This window comes from Carcharhinus amblyrhynchos, chromosome 14 (genome assembly GCF_965287045.1).
Source record: "Carcharhinus amblyrhynchos chromosome 14, sCarAmb.v2.hapA, whole genome shotgun sequence".
NCBI lineage: Eukaryota > Metazoa > Chordata > Chondrichthyes > Carcharhiniformes > Carcharhinidae > Carcharhinus > Carcharhinus amblyrhynchos.
Genome location: NC_137337.1, coordinates 35,120,995 through 35,145,474, shown reverse-complemented (window position 1 = coordinate 35,145,474; position 24,480 = coordinate 35,120,995). Strand labels below are relative to the sequence as shown.

Below are 24,480 nucleotides of genomic sequence, written 5' to 3'. Positions count from 1 at the left end.
AAACATTTTGATTCCTTCCTGTCTATATTTAACTATGAAAATAACAATTAGCACCATTGTAATTGAAGACCATCACAGACAACAAATGTTACTGACACTGCAATCGTTATGAAGCTGGTATGACGCCCAAGTTCATTTCTTTCAGGAGCGCAACATTCCACGCATTTCTCAAAGTAGCATTGACAAAAAATCCAAAGAAGAGACCAACAGCAGAGAAGTTGCTGGCTGTAAGTAAATTTTGGTTTCAGTCAAAGAGTTAATGTTGATTGAAATAAGAAACTTAACGTTTTCTTTGACCCAAAGGAAATATGCCTATTTTCATGCCATCATTGCACATTTTTATATATTTAGCCATCCATAAAAATGTGGCTTCTTGCCAATTTTTCCTTCAGATAGGAGGATGGAATGGTTTTTGTGAAACTTCCATATTATCAGTGGTGTTTTATGATTAGACAGTGCACGTCCTTTTAGGTAGGATTGACTAGGCTGTTTCCTCCCTTCGACTCCTGAAATATGCCATATTATTGATCTGAAGTCCGTCATGCCGATTGTCTATGATTTTGTTTTTAATTGAAGCCATTTGTATTCCAATGAGGTGGAGATTGACACCTTGGGAAATTGATCTAAGCTACATACTATATTTGAAGTGGGAGTCGCAGGAAAATGTGACGCTGGTCAGCTCCCTTCTCATCCCCTCTGCCAATTGATCATACTTCCCACAATCATCTTAGTTTGAGAATGAAGAGAAGTGCGTTGGGTGAGATGGGGTGAAATGGAGTAAGGGAATTATGGTGAGATTTGATTACAATTATTGCTTTGTACATTTCAGCTCCACATTGTTATGCTGCTTTATTTTACAGTCAGAATTTGGCTTGGTCTCACTGAAGGATTCTGTCTTTGGAATGATCAGGAAAATGCAATGCTTCTTGGATAGCAGAGTAGTGACAGAGGACTGAAGAATTGCAAATTATACACCCTTATCTGAAAAAGGGTATAAGAATAAACTCACCAACTATAGGCCAGTCAGTTTAACCCTGGTGATGGCAAAGGATTTAGAAATAATAATCCTGGACAAAACTGACAGTCACTTGGGCAAATGTCAATTAGCTCAAGAAAGTCAGCATGGATTTTCTTTAGGGAAAATTGTTTAATTAATTTGATTACATTTTGTGATAAAGTAATGAAAGGTTGATAAGAGCGATGCTGCAGTATACATGGGCTTTTAAGCCATATGACAGGCTTGTCAGAAAAGTTGAAATCCAAGAAATAAAAATTGGTATGGAATTGCCTGAGTGGAAACATTAGTAGTGAACATCTGTGCTTTGGACTGGAAAAAGGTACAGAGTCAGGTTTCTTGGAGTTGATATCAGGAAGACTTCTTGATTTATATTAATGACATAGACTAAGGCATAATTTCAAAATTTGCAGTTTCACAAGACATGTCAAGGAAGGCACAAACAGGCTGCTAAAATGGGCAGGCAAGTAGCAGATGAAATTTAATGCAGAGATGAAAGTTAATGAAGTGATGCATTTTGGTAGGAAGAATAAAGAGAAGCAATGTAAATTAAAGGGTACAATTGTAAAGGTAATCCAGAGCCTTGGGACCTGGAGCTATATGGGCAAAAATTGTTGGTAGGTAGCAGGGCCTGTTAAAGTGGATAATAAGGTTTTGGCGAACTGGGCTTTAAAGCAAGGAACTTATAGTGAACCTTTATAAAACACTGGTCTATATTGTTTCCATTTCTGGGCACCAGATTTTTGTGAAGGACATGGAAGCATTAGATAGGGCACAGAAAAGTGAGATTGCAAGAATATTTCCAGGGGTGCAACTGTGAATTATGTGAGTACGTAGAGAAGCAGGACAACCAGCTGGAAAATTCCAGTCTATGTTTTTAACATGACATTCCATGTCACTTCAAATGTTATAAAACAAAGTTTGACAGCAAGTCAGATGTACAGATGTTAGGACAGATCACCAAAGATTTGATCAACAACGTAGGCTTTAAGAGGCACCTCAAAAGGAGGAAAGAAAGGTACAGACAGCGAGCTTAAGTAAGGAATTTCAGAGTTCATAGTCTTGGCCACTGAAACCTTTGGGAAAAGAAAAGCTGTGTAAAAGAAGTTTAATTTGTTTAAAATTATGAGACAGTGTAGATGGGTTGGAAGTAATTCCTATTAGCAAATTTAAAATGAATGGCAACAGAGCCGAAGCAATGAGGGGAAAAAAACCTTTTGGTGCAGCTGATAGTTAGAATGTACAATGCTCTGTCTGAAAGTGTGGTTAGTGGAGACTGAATTCAGTTACTGCTTTTGAAAGAGAATTAAAAATTAACTGAAGAGAGAGATCTCAAATTTTCTGAGGAAAGGGCAGGGAATGAGTAGTTGAGCTGCACTTGGTTTTATATGCCCATTGCTTGGATAATTACTGATGTATTGGCTGTGAACTATTTTTGTAGCATCAACAGACAGATATGAATGCTGATTGATCTCCTTTCGTGCTGTAACAATCCTGAGGGCACATGCAACAACTGTGATATCCAATTCAGGTCACATAAGGGAATCCTATTGTTGTCCTGTTCTGCTGCCAATGTCTTTGCACTGAATCCTTTTCAGCTATTGTCACTGGTCATGCAGTTCCTTGATAAAATTCTCATTCGTGTTTCAAATTCCTCCACACGCTGGCTCCCCCTCTCCAATATCTGTGTTCCTCTCATTATGGTCTCTTGAACATCCTGTTTTAATTTCTCTGCCGTTGGTGGCCATAGCTTCAGGGCCAAGACCCTAAACTCTGAAATTTCTTCCTTAAGCTCACTGTCTCTGTACATTTCTTTCCTCCTTTTGAGGTGCCTCTTAAAGCCTATGTCGTTGACCAAATATTTGGTGATTTGCCCTAACATCTGTATATCTGACTTGCTGTGAAACTTTGTTTTATAACACTTGAAGTAGCATGGAATGTCAAGTTAAAAACATAGGCTAGAATTTTCCAGCCGATTTGTCCTGCCAACAGTGAACCTTCACTGTAGGTTTCCTGGTGGGATGGGGTGGAGTCAATAGGAAATCCTATTGACAGAGCAGCAGGACTGAAGATCCTACCACTGGCCAACTCTGGCTGTGAAAAAGATGCTGCAGGCAGACAAAAAACCCCACCCAGTGTATAAATTCAGTAGTTGTTGGATTACACTATTGTAAAAATAAATATTGGACATATTTCAAGCGTGGTTCCAAACAGAAGTCATTCAATATTCACAAGAATATGCAGTATTATTATAGCTGAAAGGATATTCAAGCAGACTTAAACTTGTAATGGATATTATTTACAGTATTTACAATTTAGCAAAGCATTTTAAATCTTAGTTGGGTCTTGTATTCATTAAATCTAAAATCAACAGAGGGATTTGATGATGAAATGCATTGTTTATCTGTACACCAAGCTTCACTAAATATCCAATGTTGAGAGTTTATAACTATTTGTTTTTGCTTCTTTAGCATTCATTTTTAACACAGTCAGTATTGTCCAGATCATTGGCATTAGAGTTGTTGGACAAAGTCAATAATCCTGAAAATCACCATTTCAGTGAGACAGATGATGATGATCTTGAGGTATGAAATACCATAGTTTTAATTATTTGTTTTTAAAACTCCACTCTTGTATGTTTTGCTTGGTCTTAATCCAAGCACTTCAAATTAAAGACCAAATGCAATTATTATTTTCAAAGCAAAATGCCATGGGTGCTAGAAATCTGAAATAAAAACAAAATATTGGAGAAACTGAACAGGTCTATTATTAGATTAATTGAAAAGGTAGGATCTTTTATATATTAACAAATATACCATGGACACCATATCAGAAGTGAAATCCAAGGAAGGACAACATTAGCTTGACATCACACTGTCTTTTACAAATGTAGATGACAAACCCAGTGCAGTTAACTAAAGCCAAAATGAGGCTGGGCTGCATGCCAGAACTGTAAGGACAGTTTGGCTGTTCAGTTGCCTTTTATCAGATAAATGAGCTATGTTTTACTGCCAGTTAAGTGAAGACCTCAACCATTGATTACAAACCAGTAAGCACAATTCAATTGGTGCTTTGTAACAAATGTGAAGGGTCTATTAAAGGGGCTAACTGAACAGTGACTTCTGATTGGTTGGGCAAAAACAGTGTAATGGGCTAAGGACACGTTGTTGGTATTGTGCTTGCCCTAGCCTCTTGAGAAATAATATGTACAGAAGAGTTGATATTTTTCTGTTGTAATGTTCTCTCCCCTATTTTGTAGCCCCACTCTGCCGTTCCTCACACCATTCGCTCCAATAACAGGAACTCAAGAGCAGAAAGGACGCGGTCAGAGATCAACTGTAAGTCTTGGTTTTATATGCCCATTGCTTGGATAATAATTGATGTATAGGCTGTGAACTATTTTTATAGTATCAACAGACAATTTTGATATACTCAAGCGATATTTTCAAAAGGAATTTAATTCAGTAATTGAAATCTCTCGACATTGTCATTTTTACAATAATTACTTTGTGCATTGAACAAAAAGACCACTCAATTTGTGGAAAAATACTAATTGGGCACAGCTCAATAGATATCGGTGCATAGAAATTGGATCTGGAGGTATCAGGATATGGCTAAAATTTGTTGCTGCCTGGTGTTAACGAGATTCAGTTTTTTACCTTACTATCGTATTTTGACATGCAATAAATGTCAGTGGTAGTTTCCTTATGAAATCCATTTGAGTAATTCACCTGATTTCTGGTAGACTTGAATGCAAAGCACAAGTGTTCTACCTGATCATTTGCATTTTTAGCCCTTGGCAATAAATATGGTGAGAAAAAAGTGGAGATGGGAGGAGGATTTGGTGGGTGGTGGTGCTTTGATTCAATTTGGTACAGTTGGAAGTTAATGTACATTGTTGTAGCAAGAAGGTTTACAGTCCATTTTCTGCAAGTTTACACAACTGATTGTGAGGCACTGCAGTTAACAGAAGAAGTACTTTTTTTTCTGTAGTTGTGCTCCTAATATTGAGCACAATTTTTTAAACAAAGCTTTTAATGTATTTGGATTTCAATGCAATTTTTATGGAACTAACTGTAGTAATTATTTTACAGTTGACAAAATTCAATTTGAACCTCCATTAAGAAAAGAAACCGAGGCTCACTGTGAAATGGTAAGTCTGAACTACTTTAGCTAGTCAGAGATTCAATTTAACCTCTTGCAAATTATTCCCAAATTACTGTAAGAACATAAACAAGATTTGCTATTTTTATCTTTTAATAGTGAAAAAGAACTCTATACAAAGGAAGTTCTAGACATTATAAAGAATTTAAAATGTTATTCTCTTTTTATATCATCACCTTTTACTTTATAAGCCTATGTTGTTCCAGGCTAATTTATTTAAATCTGTCCCACAGGCAAGCACCCACCGATTAACCTTCTACGCGAGTCCCTGTCATAGATTTTTCTGAATCCAAATAGGGAGAATTTACCGCCTCGCCCATATCTAGCAAATCCTGGATGTCCTTTGAGAACTCCATTCAATCAAATCAGATTCAACTTGCCCCTTTGCTAAATCCAAGTTGGCTCAATGTTTTCTGCATATGATCCCTTAACTATCATTCATCTGCCAGAACATCTTACCCATGCCCTCATCCCCACCCATAAACGCACACATTAGTCCCGTTGGTTGGTTGTGCAGTGTTGGGTATGAGTCTCAACTAGGAGCTAGTTCTCAAATCCTTTTATCTCACTTGGTCTTCTCCTAACAACAGGAAATCTCATAACGTATCCCACAGTTAGCTGTGGTTCAGTCAAGATTCTTTTCTAGTCTTTGGATCAGACATGGTTATTTTGCATTTGGTAGATGCGCTCCTGAAGGAATTTATAAACTTTTTTTTTCTGTGCTGGTAAATCCCAGCTTGGGACTTTTTGCAGCCAAAGAATATTATGGTGGCATGACCCATGTTGCTGGTGGAAATTTCCTATTAGAATAAAAATCCTTGGGTTATAGAAACGAAGGGAAAGAAAAATCAATGGATGGTGGGGTATGGAGAGGAGAAAGCATCAGTGTTAATGAAAATAGGTTTATTAGATTTTAGATGTAAGGTGTTAATTACCTGCATATACTGGTTATTCGTTACAGTTTTACCTAGTGGGTCACTTGAAAGAGTTTATTATAAGAACAATTTTGATTCTATGACCTAAGCCCCACCCAAAATTGGAAATTTTGTAGGATCATAAAAAGCAAATATCAATTAATAGTGAAGAGAAACAAAAGCTTGATAAAATGCTGTATCTGATGTAAGAAATACTTCAAAGCTGTGTTTGCATGTAGGTGTTAATATTTGATTCTGTATTTAGTTCTTGAATTGCCCCATGTTAAACCAACCCAAAAAAATTGGGAAACAAAAAGTGCAGCATTGGATAAAAATTATTTAACTCTTAAGTTTATCGCATGCCAAGGAATGAGGAGCTGTGCTATGTTAATAGTACAATTTTCTAACCCTTGGAAAGATAACCATAACGTCATTGTCTCAAAAAATAATAATTTGATTTTGCACTTGCAGCAGTTTGGCTTTAAGCTAGTTTAATTCGGGGTAGTTCGTTATTATAATTGTTTAGTCCAAACTATTTTCTGTTTAATGTAACAGTTCAGGATTCTATTTTGGGGTTTAAATTGCACATGGGCCTTTTCAGTTTGTAGGACAGGGTAATGACTAGTAATCCTACAATCTGTGCTCTTGGAGTGGTCACCCTGCCAAATCAAAGTTGAATCTTCTCTGCAGTGTAGTCTCAATGTGCTAGCTTTTACACTAACTTACAGTTTCTGTAACTCCTTCAAAATAATCCTTTGCTCTTGACTGTTCAAATTTTGACCTTTATATTCTTTAACTGATGCTGTATATTCCCTTGACTTATTAACAAGTTACAACCGTTAAATTTCTGACTGAGATCTATTCTCTTGATTTGCAGCTTTTGAAAAGGTTCTTTTTTAACCTGTCTTGCTCTTGAATCTTAACATTAGTTCAGCCTTTTTCCGAAGGCACTTAAAGATGCCTCTGTACATCTGCACATTGAAGTGAGCCAGACAAAAGTGGTTTATCTTGTATACCTATTTCAAATTTGGGCTTTGCTTTAAAATCACTAATCAACCTTCATTACTATGATATCTTACTGTTGCGTTTCGTAGTACCAAATATCTGAATTCAAGTTGACAGGATAATCTATTGAAACAAGTCTGCACACCTCTAAATCTTGAGGTCTTTTCAAACGTAAAAAACTAGAAATCTCTGACTATTAAGGCCACATTTAGATTTTTTTTACAAAGAATTGCCTCCTATATTAATGGCTGTAAAATATTAAATAAACAGTTTGATTTACTGTTCTTGCCCTTCAGAGTGTTAGCATTTCCAAGCTTAGATATGGCTTTTTTAAGAATCCCCGAATGGAGCTTTATTATACCTTGTTTAGACATTAAAGAACCAGTTAACCGTAGTGATTAGAGAATGTATTACCTTGGTTTCTGTAAAACAGTTGAGGTACAACGTTCTTCAACTTGAGTCTGATAATTGTTTAAATTATTTTTAATTGATTCATTAAGCATTGAAGCCAATTACTGGTACTTCATTGTTTAACTAGGTCCTGTGGACCTTTATTTTTGGTTCATATGCTATAACGATTGTACCTTCTGTTGCTATATATTAGACAAGGCAGCTCCTTTCAACAGTACTTGGATTTGTTTCATGAGTCAGATGTGCAGGACATAATTTCTATAAAATAGAGTAAAACAAGACCTTTTGAATTGCTAAAGCTGCATAAAAATATGTTTTAAGAAAATTCTGTTCAATATATTGTATAGGAGGTAACCAAAGAAACGGTATTTGATTCATCATGGAGCCCATTTTCAGATGGAGGAAACAAGTAAGTAATGAGTAAATGACATGTGGATACTTCAAACATCCTTATTTTGAAAAGATAGATAATATTCATAGTATTACATATTTACATGTTGTTTGAACATTTTAACGCCATTTGTCACCATAATGTTGCAAGCAATGAGTATTAACATTATACTACTTGCCTGTGGAGTGATACCTCTAAATCGAGAGATAACCAATTGAGTCCCTAATGAAAAGGGATGCCTATGGTCATTTTGTGGACTATGGCTAATTACTTGGGTAATGGGCAGAGACCAGATGCAATGCAGAGGGAATGCTGATGTGAAAAGCTATGCAAGAGAACTCTACAGTGATCTGTTCTGGAGCATCATATACAACATTTTTGTTTTTAAAATTGCTGAAGGTAAACTGTGTGGCAGATGACTTTTAACATGGTTGCACATAAGCATGCATGTTGAAACACAAAACATGTTATTTGTATGATACAGTCCGTAAGCAAAGCTAAAAAATGATTTGTATATTTATTATTGGTCTTTCTTGATCAGCATGAAGCTGTTATCAACTAAATTTAACTGATCTAGGATGCTTCTCCATAGCATTTGATTACAGGTAGACTGTAATCTACCTGTAATCAAATGCTCAGTCTTTTATTGATTTATTATGCAATCACTTTTGCAGTTTCATTCCAGTGCTTTTAAGTTGCCTTCACTATGGAACAATGGCTTGTGTAAGCAGATCTGGTTCCTATAAATCAAAACTTGCAATCATTGTGCTATAAATGGGATAGCGTGCCATGAGTAGGATTGCATGTCTCAAGATTAACAATTATCCCCTAAATGCAGTATAGCACACTAGAGAACATTTTGCACTCAAATCTGTTTTGAAAGACAATGCTAATAGTATGATTGTTTAACGAAGGCTAAAACTGATCAGGTTTATTTCCAAGTCAGATAATTACCTGACAGCAGAAGGATATAATGAGAACTGATGCACCTATTTAAAAAACAAAGGGTGGATAAGTTCACAAAGGTTTCAAATGTTTTCTTGAACATTATTTTACACTGTTAAATAATCTTCATGACTTGCCAATTTGGTGACATAGAAGACTATTTTTGCCTTCAGTCAGAATCCAAGCATCAATTCCAGGAACTAAGTCATGAACTTGTACTTAATGCAAATTAATTTACTGTAACAAATCGTATCTGCCAAAATAGGCCTGTCAGATTAATATTAATTTTGAGATATTGAATCTGAGAATTTGTTGCAGCACAAAGAGACTAATCATGTCTGTGCTGGCTCTCCTAAGTGCCCTTACCCCACTTTCTCCCTGTAACCTGCACATTCTTATAGATTATGGCTTAATTCCCTTTCGGATGCTTTGATTGAACATGCCTTAAATACACTTAGGCACTGTACTCCAGGCAACCACTCACTTTGTGAATTTTCTTTTCCTCATGTTATTTTTTTTTTGTTTCTTTTGCCAGTTACTTTAAATCTATAACTCTTGTTTTTGATCTTTTCACAAGTGCAGTAGTTTCTCTCTATCTACTGTCCTGACCCCACCGCCTGATTTTAGATAGAGCTTTCGGATCTCCTTTTAGCCTTCCCTCCTCCAAGAAAAACTGTCCCAACTTCTCCAAGCTACCTTAACTGAAGTTCCTGAAGTAATGGATGACATTATGAAATTTTCTTCCTGTTACTTCCAACTTACTTTCTGAAGTTCATTCTCCTGCTATTTTGGAGCATTTGCATGTAGCAAAATAAAATGATCCTGACTCTACCAAGAGTCAAGTTGACTGCCTTCCTCTCCCGATGATATTCTTGATGAGTTGACTATAAAGAAATTTATCTCCTGTTCTCCAGTTTGCACAAAATACAATAATATTGTAAAGAAGAGTTAACCTTTCAATAAATTTAGTTTACTTTGTTCAAGACAGCAGTCAATACGTGAAACTGCGTTGCTGAAAGGATAAGGAAATCGTTTCCCAACAACCAATCTGAAATTCATATTTGCGCTCAGAAAAGGATGAGGAATGCCATGTGTTTCAACCCTGGTCTAGTGATCAAGAAGGCGAATGGAATGTTGGCTTTTGTAGCGAGGGGGACAGAATATAAAAGCAAGGAGGTTTTGCTGCAACTGTACAGGGCACTGTTGAGACCGTGACTGGAGTACTGTGTGCAGTTTTGGTCGCCGCATTTGTGAAAGGATATATTGGCCTTGGAGAGAGTGCAGAGAAGGTTCACTAGGCTGATACTGGAGATGAGGGGGTTAGCCTGTGAAGAGAGATTGAATAGACTGGGTCTGTACTCATTAGAGTTTAGAAGGCTGAGGGGGGATCTTATAGAGACATATAAGATAATGAAGGGGCTAGATAGGGTAGAGGTAGAGAGATTATTCCTGCTTAGAAAGGATAGCAGAACTGGGGGGCAGTTTAGATCAGAGTTGAGGAGGGACCTCTTTACTCAAAGGGTGGTGAGTCTCTGGAATTCTCTGCCCATTGAAGTGGTGGAGGCTACCTTGCGGAATATATTCAAGTCACGGGTAGATAGGTTTCTGATAGACGGGAATTAAGGGTTATGGGGAGAAAGCAGGAAAAACTCATCCAAAACGTGGCATTTCTGACAGTATAGCAGTGAATCATTTCTGTAATATTGTAGCAGGAAGTTTTTGGTGCAGGGATGACAATACTGAGTTATTGCTGTATTGTCAGATACAGAAGCAAATATGTTGTTCAACATGTGATCTGATTGGAGCGCTATACAGTTTGCTCCAACTTAATTCTTTGATATATTCAGTATATTCATTGTTTTGGTTGCTTGGTATGATAGGGTAGTTGGATCCTTGAGTCTAACATTGAGTCTCGCATCTTTTTTTTCTTCCAATGCAAAGGATCATTACGCTTGTTGTTATTAACACTCATCTGCCACTGTTCCAGTCACTTAAGCATTTTGTTCAGCCTGTTCTGAATATTCCTGGGTGACTTATCAAATTCAAGATCTCCCCCAATTTGGGTATCTTCTGTGAGCTTGAACTGTTAGCGTTGAGATTAATTACAGTAAGGAATCATTACAGTAATATTTGGACACACTAGTCAGCATTCCTTAGTACCTATTGTTTCCTGGTTATAAATCTGAGTCATGATGATAGTGTAATTAACTGCTGTGATTGGTCATTTTAAAACATTTGAGTATGTGAAAGAGTGCTTCTAATATGCTAAATATTGTAACCTTATGTTATATGATGTTAAAAGTAGAGGAAATCAAGTGTGGGGTAAAAATAATCTTTTAATGCTTCTTATTGCTTTAATGTACCAACAGCTGTAGTACACAGTTAAATTCCAAGCATGGCAAGCTGTTTCTTACAGCTCCTAGGCATGAAGCACATCTTGTGCATCCTACTCTACAAATTCTTTCCCTCTTTTCTGTTCTGATTCCAAAGGAGCCTCCTTAAATGTGTTGAGGAAGAATTGCAACAACGGTAACTCAATAGTTTAATCAGTAGTTGTCATGCCTCCCTCTACTGTAATGCATATGTTTTGTGATAGGTACAGTGGTAGTTGTAGAGGGTGGATCAAAGTGAATGTTTCTGTTTTGAATAAGAGTTTGTGTCAGTTGGCTGTATGTTGACTGCAATGGTTTTTATTCTCCTGCTTCCAAGTGACCTACCCAAAATCATCAATCTAGAACCATCATCAAGATAGATGTGATCCATATCAAATAAATATGTTTTCAACTTTTTTAATGAAATCTAATGATTGTATGGTGGTAATAGTGGGTAATAGCCATATTGTGTATTCCTTCTATTCTCTCCACATCTAGTAAGAAAATTGCTACTGAAAATACTGGAAACGGCTGCATAAGTTATACTAAGTGCTGGATTGCACATTCGTGGTCTCAATCTTTTGCTTGTGATCTTGGTTAATAAATCTCATTGTCAAGTTTTAGGAACAGCCTATCTACCAACTTTTTCATAAATGATGGAAGGAGAGGGTAGAAATGACCAAAAATGGGCTGACATTTTCAGTTTCTTAGCAGCTAGGTTCTGTGGAACTGTATATTAGGGTGTAATTAAAATATAGGATATTAGGCGTCATCCAACAAATCTACAACTGAATTCCAAATTTTGGTGTTGGGGAGAGGAAAGAAGGATACAGTATCATCTCGGAAGCATGCCCCGTGTTTATTCAGTATGAAATCATTCCAAACACTTTAGATGAAGTATGTATGCAGAGCTTAATTTCCATTAGACACCATATTTTGAGTCAGTTATTCAACATATTTATATTTTGATTTTTCATACATTGTATGTGAATTTCATGACAGTGCGTGCATGCTTCAGCAACTTCAAAACATCTGTGCTGCTTTAACCTAATTATTTGCAAACTAATGTATGCCGATACATTTTTAGGGGCCACATAGCACATTTGGAAGAGGACTTTGAAGATGAGCTGTAAGTCTTGTTTTGTCAATTGTTAACTTTAAACAAATTATAATGAATAGCAAAATATTAATACCAATATACCTCATCATTAAGCGAATTCAGTGAAGCTGCTGAAATTATTTATTATAAGTTTGAGAATGACAAACCTTGTTAGGAAGATTCCATGTTAGTGATTGCAATATTTTGGCGGATCTTCAAAAATGGCTACAAATCATGCTTTTCCATAACCAGGTTATGAATGTTATGGAAAACTTTATCAGCATTTTGTGATACCTGTGTTGTACCACTTTGTGATATCAGCTTATCTACTGTAGGATGGTAATGAAAAATTGCACAGAATAGTTTCTGATGCTTTTGCAAAATGATGCATTATAAACAATAGAGCACCTTTCAAAACCATGATCTCTAGAAGAGTGTTGAACAACCTGGGCTAGTGAGTGGGCCACATTAGTAACCTCCCATCATCTCAGTGGGCCACAACGTTGAAGTCAGGCATGTTAACTAACTATGATCCCATGAATATGTTTAATACTTGCTAAATATTTCATAACTAGTTATAGAAACGCAGCAACATTCATATCTTAATGGAACTGTTATCACCTTCAAATGGTAAAGGCACAAAAAATATTTACGCTTTGATTGGACACATGTCCTTGCTTTGTGGATATCACTTCAGTTTTACCAGTAGGTAAAATACTATGCAGATGGAAATGATTGGAATCTAACAAACCTGCATTTAGGCAACGGTCAGCAAAACGTCTCATGGGCCACATTCGAACCCAGATGGGCTGCATATGGCTTCCAGCCCACAGGGTGCCCACCATTGCTGAAGAATAAGAGCCGTAGACACATGGGAACACCTCCATTTGCAAGTTGACGGCACAGTGGTCAGCACAGCTGCCTCTCAGCTCCAGGGACCTGGGTTCAATGCCAGCCTCTGGTGACTCTCTCTGTGTGGTGGTTATCCCTATGTCTGTGTGGGGTTCCTCCATGTGCTCCGATTTCCTCCCACAGTCCAAAGATGTGCAAGTTATGTTGATTGACTATGATAAATTGCCCCTTAGTGTCAGGGGGACTAGCAGGGTAAATACATGGGGTTATGGGGATAGGGGCTGGCTGGGATTGTTGCCTGTGTAGGCTTGATGGGCCGAATAGTCTCCTCCTGCACTTTAGGGATTCTATGATTATTGTATGCTTCTAAGTTCCCCTGCAAGACAGACTATCCTGACTTGGAGATACCCTGACATGCTTTCACTGTCGCTGAATCAATCCTAGAACATTTCCTAAAAACAGACAGTACTTGCACCTTATAGTCTCAGAAGTTCAATAAGTTGGCTCACATCTATTTTCTCAAAAATAATTAGAGATGTGCCTTAAATGCTGGCCGTCCTGTGATATTCATAAACTAATTTTTAAAAAGTGAGATAGTTGGTCTCCCTGCTGGGGAGATGTAAATGTCTGATTTCCAATCCGTTTTCATCTCCAAATTAATTCACTGAAGTTTGTGCAGCTGAACTGTTGTTGATTATCCTTCTGATGTATGAAATTTTGATGATTTTTATCTTGGCATTGTAACTTTTTTTACACTGTATTGTTTTTGACCCTTGTTAAACTACTTGCATGTTTTCTACAAGGTCAACGCTTAAACGAATAGTTCCACCTCCTCTTCCACCAAAGGTGAGTTCTCTTTCATCCTAATTACATTCAAAATCTAGTTAATTTGTATTAAAGGAGATTATGGGCAAGATAATTTGTGAAAAACTGCTAAATTTATCATGCTGTGTTACCCCTCAATAAACTGACTTTTATGTACGAACTTGAAATTTTGAGAATTTTAAAATCAAATTTAGTTGTGTCTTTTAGGATAATAAATCTGCTGAAGTTCTATACTGAACCAGATGTATCATGGCCACAGTCAAAATAAATCAACAGGCTGTTAAGCTTTCACACAAAAAGTACAACTTGTTGAATGTATATATTAAAAACTTAAAGGCCATCAACATTACTATCCTCTATCAGCTATCGAAAAAAAAAACTGTAATGAATCACAAGTCATAGTAGTTACCATAAAGCATCTCCAAATCAGATGGAGAGGGTATCTGAGTGTTATGTGGAACTCTGAAACTTCTGACTCACTGGCTAAATGTAGTGGAGTGATACCAGCAGGAACTTTCCTCAGTTTCTAACATTCAGATAGTTTAGAGCAGATTAATAATTAATTGTACAAAGGGCTTTGAGATGTTTGTGAACTAATTGAAATATAAGTGGATATTTCTTTGCTTCCCCCAACGGGAATCATCCTTTGACAGTCAGATGTTGATTTTTGTTCCCTCCCTTTCCCTACGTGACATTTCCCCCTCCAATAAAGTGTTGGTTTTAAAAGAAAAGAACTCCTGACAACAATTGCTGACATTCCAATGGAATATTTCGGATTTTAAACTAAAACGATTTTCAAAAGTGAATGGAAACACTACTTGAAAGCAAATCCATGTCAAAGCAGTGGGAAACAATCAAGGAAACGATAGAGAATGTTCGTAATAAATATGTTGCTACAGGAGAAATTGGTGGGACTCCCACATATAGAACTCCCTGGGTGCTCGGGAATGTACAGATAGGAGAAGGCAAAAAAGGGAAGCTTATGTGTGATGCAAAAGTCTGAGGTCACGTACCAACCGACTCAAGGACAGCTTCTTCCCAGCTGCTGTCAGACTTTTGAATGGACACACCTTGCATTAAGTTGATCTTTCGCTACGCCCTAGCCATGACTGTAACACTGCATTCTGCACTCTCTCGTTTCCTTCTCTTTGACCGGTATGTTTTGTATAACGTGTAAGAAAGAGTACTTTTCGTTTTATGTTAATACATATGACAATAAGTCAAATCCGATACTAAGAGCTCGATGCAGCACAGAAGAGTATTGAAACTTTAAGATGAAATTAAAAAGGAAAATAGAAATGCAAAGAAAGCATGAAAAGGTTTGTTTTTAAACAAAAACAGACTCACTGGGCAGAATGGCTGCCTGTGCTGTAAATTTCAATGAATCTCTAACGATTTGACATCAGCCCTCTGCTTACAGCGGAATTGAGTTAGAAATTTATAGGTTTCACTACAAAGCTGTAAGCGATATTATTGCCAAAGTTTAAAAAAAAGCTTTTTAAAAAGGTATCTGATATTGACGGTTTTGCCTTCCCAGTTCTCGCATACATGCATAAGTGGAAACCTGATCAAGTTTAGTTGACTATACTTTTGATTCCAAAGGACTGAATTTTTATAGTATGTTTATTTTTATTTCATTCTTCAATAATCATTGCACTTCTTGAAAAGATGCAGTGGACAGTACTTTCAATTTCAGCTGTGTAAAACAGATGGTATTAATTTGGCTGCCCATTATACATTACACCCAATTTTCCTTTCCACTGATTTCAATGCATGTCCAATCTGAGTTTTGTGACTCCATTAAGATTGAAAGCACTGCCTTTTCATTCAAATTAAAACTAGTTTTCTGTGCATCCTTGATTAACGATCCTTCTAATTGCAGTTTTACTATTTGAAAATGTATTTGAATAAGACAATGAACCAGCTAAAGCTACCTGTTTCTCCTTATTGAAACCAGTTTGTACTGTTTCAGCCAAGAATGCACAGTGCTTCTGAAGCTCTGGATGAAGAGAGATCACAGTCAGTCAAGAGGCAAACTTGTACAGAAAATGGACCATCAGCTGTGCCAAGAAGACAGAGTACTCCAACATCACTGTATCAATCAGAGATTCTTGAAGCATCCCTTCCCAGTAGCATTAGTAGCCCTGGATTGCTTGATATCAGAGCTAATGAGTTAGGTAATGAAGTTAAATATGCATTAAAAGTTCACTATACTGAAGACTATAGGGTTGCTTGCATAATTTATTTCTCTAACTCAAACTACACAAAGTTAGGTACTTCCTGTAAATCCCCATGTTATAGAAACCCCACAGAGCAGAAAGAGACCACTCAGCCCTTCGAGTGTGCACCAACCATAATCCCAGCCAGGTCCTACCCCCATGTTCCTACATATTTACCCACTAATCCCTCTAGCCTGCGCATCTCAAGACATTAAGGGGCAATTTTAGCACAGCCACTCAACCTAACCTGCACATTTTTGGACTGTGGGAGGAAACCAGAGCACCCAGAGGAAACCCATGTAGACACGAGGAGAATGTGCAAAATCCACACAGTGACCCAAGCTGGGAATCGAACCCAGGTCCCTGGAGCTGTGAAGCAGCAGTGCTAACCATTGTGCTACCGTGCCACCCGTGTTGTGATCTGGCAGGCTTTGTAAACCAAATCCCTAAGGGAAACCTGGCAAGCTATTTTCTATTTGTATTTTACTCTGAGAACAATGTGCACTGAAGTCAGGAACCACAAATGCCAGTTACACAGTTGGAGATTTTCAATATTTAAATGTTTATGAAGAGAACTTAAATGCAAGATTGCATTTACAGAACTCTTACAGAACATTCCCCCAAAAATATTCTTGGTTAGATTCACGAGTAAATACCCTTTAGGCAGCAGTCCCCATAGACAGTTAAACTATTAAAAAACAACCCAGCAACATTACCATAAAGCACCCACTGTTGCAATAGGTAAGAGATGCTCTAGAGCGTTTTGCGCCTGCCCACTCTCTGTACTGTGGAACATTCTAAAAACTTTAAAACAAAACCTTGTTTTCTGGAAAATACAGACAGACACTTTTGTAGTTGGCTGGCTAAAATCTGCTTCACTTTGCTATTTTCAAGCTTCTCCCAGCACAGAGCACACTCCAGGAGGTCTTACATGACCACTCCTCGATACAGCTCCCACATTCTCTTTAAATATACTTTATCTCTCTTATTTTCCAATGTCCTTATCATTCTTTGGTGTTCTCAACTTTGTAGACAATCTGTCCCCAACTTAACTAAATTCGTCACACACCCAGACATGTACACTCAGCCCCTACAAACCTGCTTCTCCGTCAGCCACAGTAGACACCAAAATATTTTTTAAAATAACATTTCTTCACACAGACATGCATAAATTGGGTTTAACTTACCTGAATTGTTTGAACTGTACATACTGAGCAATTTTGGCATTGCTCGAAATCTCTATTAATGCCACCTTTGGAAGGAATATACTAAAATGGAGACTGTTCCATTTGCCCAAAGTCAGTCACTGACATACGACTGAAGAAAATATGACTCTGTAAATGGTACTGTGCACAGGAGGCGAGTGTGTTTCGTCCTTGGAACAGTAGGACTGTTGTGTATATTGTTTGCTAGGTTGTCACAAAAATTCACGGAAGCATTTTCATTTGCATTTGTATATATTGATTCTATATGTGAATACTGCACTGATCACCGTATTGGATCAGCAGCTTCTTATGTTCTGTGCACTATGTCAAGTTTGGAGAGTAAAATTAGTTGCTATGTGAGGGAACTTGAGATTCTGGTTTCCTTCCATTAATTTGCAGCACATCCTTAGAGAACCAGTGAGTGCATAAACCCATAAGCATGTAAATCTGTGAATATTTTGAATAAAATAGCTTTTGCATTAACTGTTGAAGGATGTACATCAATAGAAATTTCTAGAGATGTTGTACTTAAAATATTGAGTAACTGAAAATACTTGGGTATTTAAAATGGCTTATAAGAAATGAATATGGATGGTGCTATGGTCTCCATGCCATAAACTGTTGTCGGACACAATTGAAATTTATTATCTTTTAAAAAGACACTATCTACGCTACAAACATCAGCTGATGTTATCCACAGTGCATAAACAAAATCCCTTTCTTTTCAAATCCCCATGCCCACAAAACCAGTGAATAAGATTTGGACAGTCTATATAGGATTGTGTTGCCTATGCTTCAAGGGCTGTGTAGGGTTCGTCATGGATTGTCATTTCAGCATCTGTGCATTGGTATTAAGTGCAGCAGTTCATGGTTTTCCATATGGAAGTGGTTTCCAGATTGTAGGAATTGTAATCTGTCAGAAGTAGCCCACTTTGAATAGAGTAAAGGAGTTTCTTAATTTAACTTTTTAGGAACAGGATAATTTAAAAACATAATTTTATAATTTTAAATGCAACTTGTATGTCTTATCTGAAAAATGTACTTTTAACATTTTCAAGCTGTTGCTATAAGTTTTTGCATTATTTGTGAGTTATATGCAGATATTTGTAATGGCAGTGTACATTAACTGCCCTGAGAATGTGGAATGGAGGCACTGTGCTTTCATATGTGGAGCTGGTTCTGCATAAATTATAGTTTGTTGTCTTTGCAAAGATTGGTGTTGCTTGCAGTAAAATGTTTTCTATATGCTCAGGTGTTGCAGGAAGCTCTTCAATCCTAACTGGCGAAAGTTCTGACAATCCCCCAGCACTGCCTCGAAGAAAAGAAAAAAGAGAATTTCCTGTATGTGGTTTTATAATTATTAAAATCATAGAATAAATGCATTCCTTGCAGTAATCCTTAGAAGTCTGTATTATGACTATTACTTTTTATAGTAAGAAGTCTCTCAACACCAGGTTAAAATCCAACAGATTTATTTGGTACCATGAGCTTTTGGAGTGCGGCGCCTTCTTCCATGACTCACCAGATGAAGGAGTAGCATCCCAAAAGCTCGTGATAGCAAATAAACCTGTTGGACTTTAATCTCACAACACCAAGTTAATTACTGTGCCCACACCAGTTCAATGCCTGCATCTCCACATCATGACTTTTTATAGTAGTAGAAATGTATCCAGGTTTCACAAAGAATTTTTGTTGTTTTCATAGACGTCGTTGTGCTTTTTATGGCTGTTGAAACATAGCTGCGTTGCATAAATGAAGTGCACAAAATGCCATTTTGCTCCTTCAAGAGTACTTTATGGTGTATTAGAAAAAGAATATATTTTTAAATCCTCTATCTCTTGCCAAATATTTGGATCAGATGGGTACCTGTTACATTTGTTGTTGTACTATTAATGTCCTTACAAACCAGGAGTCTACATGACATAGAATCTCCAGCTACAATATGTTTAACTTGCCATGTATAAAATGAGAGTCCTGCTCAATAACAGACGTTGAAGTCAAGTGATTACAGTGTGTGATCTTTAACTCCATGCTTATTGAATTGTGTTGTACTTGCGTAACTTTAATTTCAATTTTAAACATTAAAAAAGTTAAATTATTTTTCTGCAGAAGCCAGCAATCAATGGCCTTCCTCCAACTCCAAAAGTCCATGTAAGTCCTTCCTGGTTACTTCAATGGAATTAAGATATTTCTGTAAATTGGTTAATGATTCTGCTATGACATAATTTATGTTGATTCAAGGTCTTTTTTGTATGCATAATTATAGTCATCAAGAGAAAGCATTTCATCGCTAGGAATGACATTGTTGGCCTCAAGCAGCTGTAGAATCAAATTCTAGTCTATCAGAATAATCTGTCTTCATCTCAAGATCACCCCTGACTTACATCAATGTTAATTTTTCTTCCCCTGCCCCCACATAAATTCTTATGGCAATTTGACTAAAATTGACAAGTAATGCTTTGGTTTGTGCTGTGGCCCATGATGCTGTCCTAACTCATTTTCATAAAATACCTACAGTGCAGAAGGAGGCCATTTGGCCCATCAAATCTGCACTGACCACAATCCCACCCAGGCTCTATTCCCTTAACCCCATCTTTTTAACCAGCTAGTCCCTCTAACCTTAAGGGGATATTTATCATGGCCAATCAATCTAACCTGCACATCTTTGGACAGCACCTGGAGGGAACCCAAGCAGACACAGGGAGAACATTCAAACTCTACACAGACAGTGACCTGAGGCCAGAGTAGAACCCGGGTCCCTGGCACTGAGGCAGCAACGCTAGCCACTGTGTCTGCAGAGAACCTTTGCACCCATCTGTTCAGGCTGGATTTCATGCTGGGAATGACTAGCTAATTGAAAGTGGGCTACCATATTGTACCATTAAATTTCTCTCAACGTTTTCCACCTTTCTGTGGAATAAGATGATTCATGTCAAGTACTTTAACCATTGAGCTGAAAACCTGAGTGACTATAGGCTGAATCGAAAATCTAATCATGTCATCACATTTACAGAGGTAGAGATATTGGATAATGTGCAGGAGTGTTGCCAGGCTCCCCTTCCTCGAACAAGTTTTGCAAATCATTTCCATGGTCTAGCATATCTGTTTTATGCCCCTGCCCCACCTCACCCTTTGCTCCATTATGAACAACAATTTTTGCTTATTTGTGGACTTTGATTTTTTCAAAAAAATGGAAATGACGATAGTAAGCAATTAATTATTGATAATAGATCTCACTCAAATGCTGAATGGTTTTATCCTGGTTACTTCTCAGACATAACCATGTTTAATCTTAAATGCATTTATTTATTTCACTTGAGTTTTCTTTCTGATTTTGCAATATTAACTAGTAAATTTTTGAATGTTGAAACTCTTCAAATACAGATGGGAGCTTGCTTTACAAAGGTTTTTGATGGATGTCCTTTGAAGATAAGTTGTGCTACATCTTGGATACACCCTGAGACAAAGGGTAATGCTAACTAATCAGGAATTGCTTTTACACTGACACCATTTACAAAAGGTTGTGCAGTATTTCCTTTTGTAAAATATTAACTTTGGCTTTGTTTTTCTTTAAAATAGACCAGTACTTAATCTTTGGAACTGAAGAAGGCATTTATACATTAAATCTGAATGAACTGCATGAAGCTTCAATGGAACAAGTAAGCATACTGAGTATTATAGATGGATTGCATTTGATCTCTCTTTGGGAGGGAGAGGGCTTAGAAGTATCACACCGAACTTTAAGAATACTTATTGGGATGAAAAAAGGATAATGACTATACAATTCCTTTATTTAAAATTAGTTGAATAACTTTTCAGTTATTTACTGTTGATACTAATACAAATTTATTTTCCCAGCTTTTTCCCAGGAGGTGTACTTGGCTGTATGTTATCAATAATATTTTAATGTCTTTATCAGGTATGTACCCATTTGGTCATCTCTTAAAGGTAATAACATGAACGTTTTACTTTTGAAATGTTACTTCTATCATTTCAAGTCAATAAATGACACATGGGAAATCAAGATTTGTAGATGTACGTACTTCCATTTGTCCATCTTCCCCTGAAAATAAAGATCAATTTAACTGATGGGACAGATTTTGATTTAAATTTCCAGTGTAATCACCAGTTGGAAAAATGTTGCATGTTATGTGCAAAATTGATATTTAAATCTATAGGTTTTAATGTGCCTGTGTCATTGGATACTATCTAGGAGGTGAGAGTTATTCTGGTATTCTGAGCTAATTTCTGTAATTGTCGGTGTTCCAATTGTAACCAATTCCAATAGTACTGGCTGTCCTTGTGGGCAGCCTGCAGCTCTCAGGAGTGCTGTGCAGCCAGAGGAATTGCATTTTTAATTTAAAATTATGCATTTTATTAGTGTGGTTACTTGTTAAACTGAGTGTTTTGAAAATCTGTGCAGAGCAGACCTGACATTGGTCTTGCTCAGAACAGTCCAATTTGACAGAAAAATCCTGAAGTGGCGCAGAGACCCTTCACTGATGTATGCACAGGATCTAATACCTGTTTTTGCCTGCTCCACAAAAAATGGCCATATCCAACATCTCATCAGACTTTCTTAAGACACAGCACGTAGGTCCATGAAGTTGACCAGTTGGCCATTTTATGCCACGAGCTTTCTCATTAACTTAAATGTATATATTGATGTGCTGGTTTTGTTAGAATATTGAAAATGTCTGTAGAGAATTGGATTGTAATCCTTTCTGGGACTATATTGTGGGAGGATTAAAACACTATCTCGTAATTTCTCCAGTATAAACATGACGATATTGAAATTTATTCAGAAGACTGGGAAAGATTTTGAAGCATTAAAGTTTAAGCCTTCAGATTGACCTTGCAATTGATTCTTTCAGACATTTCTTTGAAGAAAATACAGCTCTTCTCTCTACCCCCTCAGTAGTTCTGGAGGTGTAATATGTCTTGTAAAACACCAGATATCCATACAGAGCATGAAGGGTCTGGTTTTGAGCTCCAGTATGCATTGTGGGGCAAATACCCCACATATTTAGTTTAGGGCAGCCGTGAAATGTTGCTGCCTGGAGTAATTGAGGGAATAAATTAAATCTGAAGCTGATAGTTATCTACTGACTTCTTTTGGAATATATGCATTTTTTTAGGCTTGTTTTTAGAAAGTTGACATTTTGAACCATACTCACCTTTAAGACAAGATAAAAAAGAATAATAATTGGGAACAAGTTATTGATTTTTCCAACAAATACAGATGGTTAATGTGAAACCCTCATTGATAGAAGTTCACTTTCTGGGAGGAGTCACTACTCAAATGAGAAGACTTGTTTTTCCCCCTCACTTTATTGCTGCCCTTAAACCCAGGAACCCTCAAATCAGATTATGCTTTCTACTGTTTCGCCTTGTGATATCCATTCACTGCATAGACCAGGGATCAAACCTGGGATCATTTGCATGTGTGATATTACCTGCACTGTGCAATCGGAAATGCTCAGAAAGCTTGCCTTTACACACTACCTACCCATCTGTCAGTTACAGAATAGTGGAGCGCTGGGCAAAGGTCATGAAGCAAGCGGCACATCTATGAAATAGAAAGGTGGACAAAAGTGCATTGATTAAATTAGATTGGAATGATTATTATAGCTTGATTCCAATCAATATCTGGCTATTCGTTTCAGTTTACAGGGATACTGGTAAAATATGCACTTTATATTTTCTGTGATATCCTAATATCAAATATCCTTTTGAGATTTTAGTCCATTATAGATTTTTGTGTCATATTAAACAGGTGGAGAAAGGTGAGAATGTTAACTGGACTATTTTAGAATATGAATAGTTTATATTTTGTTGTCTTTGTTTTTGTTTTTATTCCAAGTCAATGAAATCAAGTCCAATTCAGAGTCTCAACAAGTTGAGACATTCCCGCTCTAAGCCGACAAGACAGGGCTCTCACCACCTGACTTGGGCTTGATATACATAATCCAAGGTGATTGGAGTAGGCACAGCTCCTCCCCCAAGGCTTGATCTCATTTGCATCTTAGCCAGAAAGCTGAGATGCCGCCTTTAAACATTGCTTCAAATGAAGCAAAAATGTAACCTAATGACTTCAACCAAGTGCAGCATGTCGATACTACACTTGATCTTAACCAAAGTAAAATGTGTTGTTTGTGCTGAATGTTAATTTAACTGAAATAATCCTTGTGTTTTTCCATTCATCTACTGTTTTTAATAGCTGATTGTCTAAACACTTGTGTGTGAAATTAATCAAACCTCTTGTGTTCTCCTTTTCTCATAAATGGCTTCACTTTGTATCCAAATTACATTGATCACTGCGTGCAGAAGGTAAAACAATTTAAGAATTTTCAGCCTTCACTGTATCTATGCATGCTTTTGTACAAAATCTTGTGTCAAAGTACAATATTAAAATGCAAATCTACAGCTTCATGTCCTTTTCTAAAGGAATCCTATGTTTACAAAACTTTATCTCGGAATAACTACTTAATGTGGTATGCTCCTATCCTCTCAACTTCTATATATATTCCTGTAATATTTCTTTTTGTTCTTATTTTACATCTTTTTTCACCTTTGTGTTAATTTTCAGTTAAGTTTTATGAACTTTTGTTTTTGTTGCAAGTGTTTCCAGAACAGTGTTTCTATTTTCCACTGTTTATGCTTCCTAAGCTCTTTAAAATCTGCATCCTGACTAGGTGTTTGATTTAAATCCTCTTGCTGTCAATATATTTGATTATGACATTTCTGTATGTTATTTCACTTCATCCAAATGTTGTTTCCGTGTCAGCAGGTCTAGTCGTCTTACTTCAGCAGCAAAGATCTTATTTCTAGAAGATGTAATTACAGAATTGCATCTCTATTCCGAAACTATCATCTGTTTGACATAAATCCAGTTTGTGTTAAATAGGATTCCTGCAAAGGTTTGGTTCGCAGTTAGTTTTTGCATTTTTTCACTCCCAAAATACGTAATGCTGGCATTTTGTGCTCGTCCCTCATTGCCTTGAAGGTGGTAGTGAGCTGCCACCTTGAGTCATTAATTATTGTTTTGAAGGTACTCTAGATG

At 36.9% G+C, this 24,480-nt stretch overlaps 2 protein-coding genes across 3 annotated transcripts in view; one reads left to right on the top strand and one right to left on the bottom strand.

Moving 5' to 3' along the window:
- Positions 1-24,480, bottom strand: part of dmac2l (distal membrane arm assembly component 2 like) — a 138,924-nt gene that overhangs the window by 27,803 nt on the left and 86,641 nt on the right. The window lies entirely within an intron of this gene.
- Positions 1-24,480, top strand: part of map4k5 (mitogen-activated protein kinase kinase kinase kinase 5) — a 157,622-nt gene that overhangs the window by 103,910 nt on the left and 29,232 nt on the right. For both annotated transcript variants that reach the window (XM_080202644.1, XM_080202645.1), the window contains 13 exons: positions 146-227; positions 3,487-3,600; positions 4,275-4,353; positions 5,110-5,168; positions 7,857-7,918; positions 12,305-12,346; positions 13,972-14,014; positions 15,966-16,170; positions 18,670-18,758; positions 19,527-19,568; positions 20,802-20,886; positions 20,997-21,076; positions 21,276-21,336. In XM_080202644.1, coding sequence (XP_080058770.1) covers positions 146-227; positions 3,487-3,600; positions 4,275-4,353; positions 5,110-5,168; positions 7,857-7,918; positions 12,305-12,346; positions 13,972-14,014; positions 15,966-16,170; positions 18,670-18,758; positions 19,527-19,568; positions 20,802-20,886; positions 20,997-21,076; positions 21,276-21,336 — 1,043 coding nt within the window. The remainder of the gene's footprint in view (positions 1-145; positions 228-3,486; positions 3,601-4,274; positions 4,354-5,109; positions 5,169-7,856; positions 7,919-12,304; positions 12,347-13,971; positions 14,015-15,965; positions 16,171-18,669; positions 18,759-19,526; positions 19,569-20,801; positions 20,887-20,996; positions 21,077-21,275; positions 21,337-24,480) is intronic.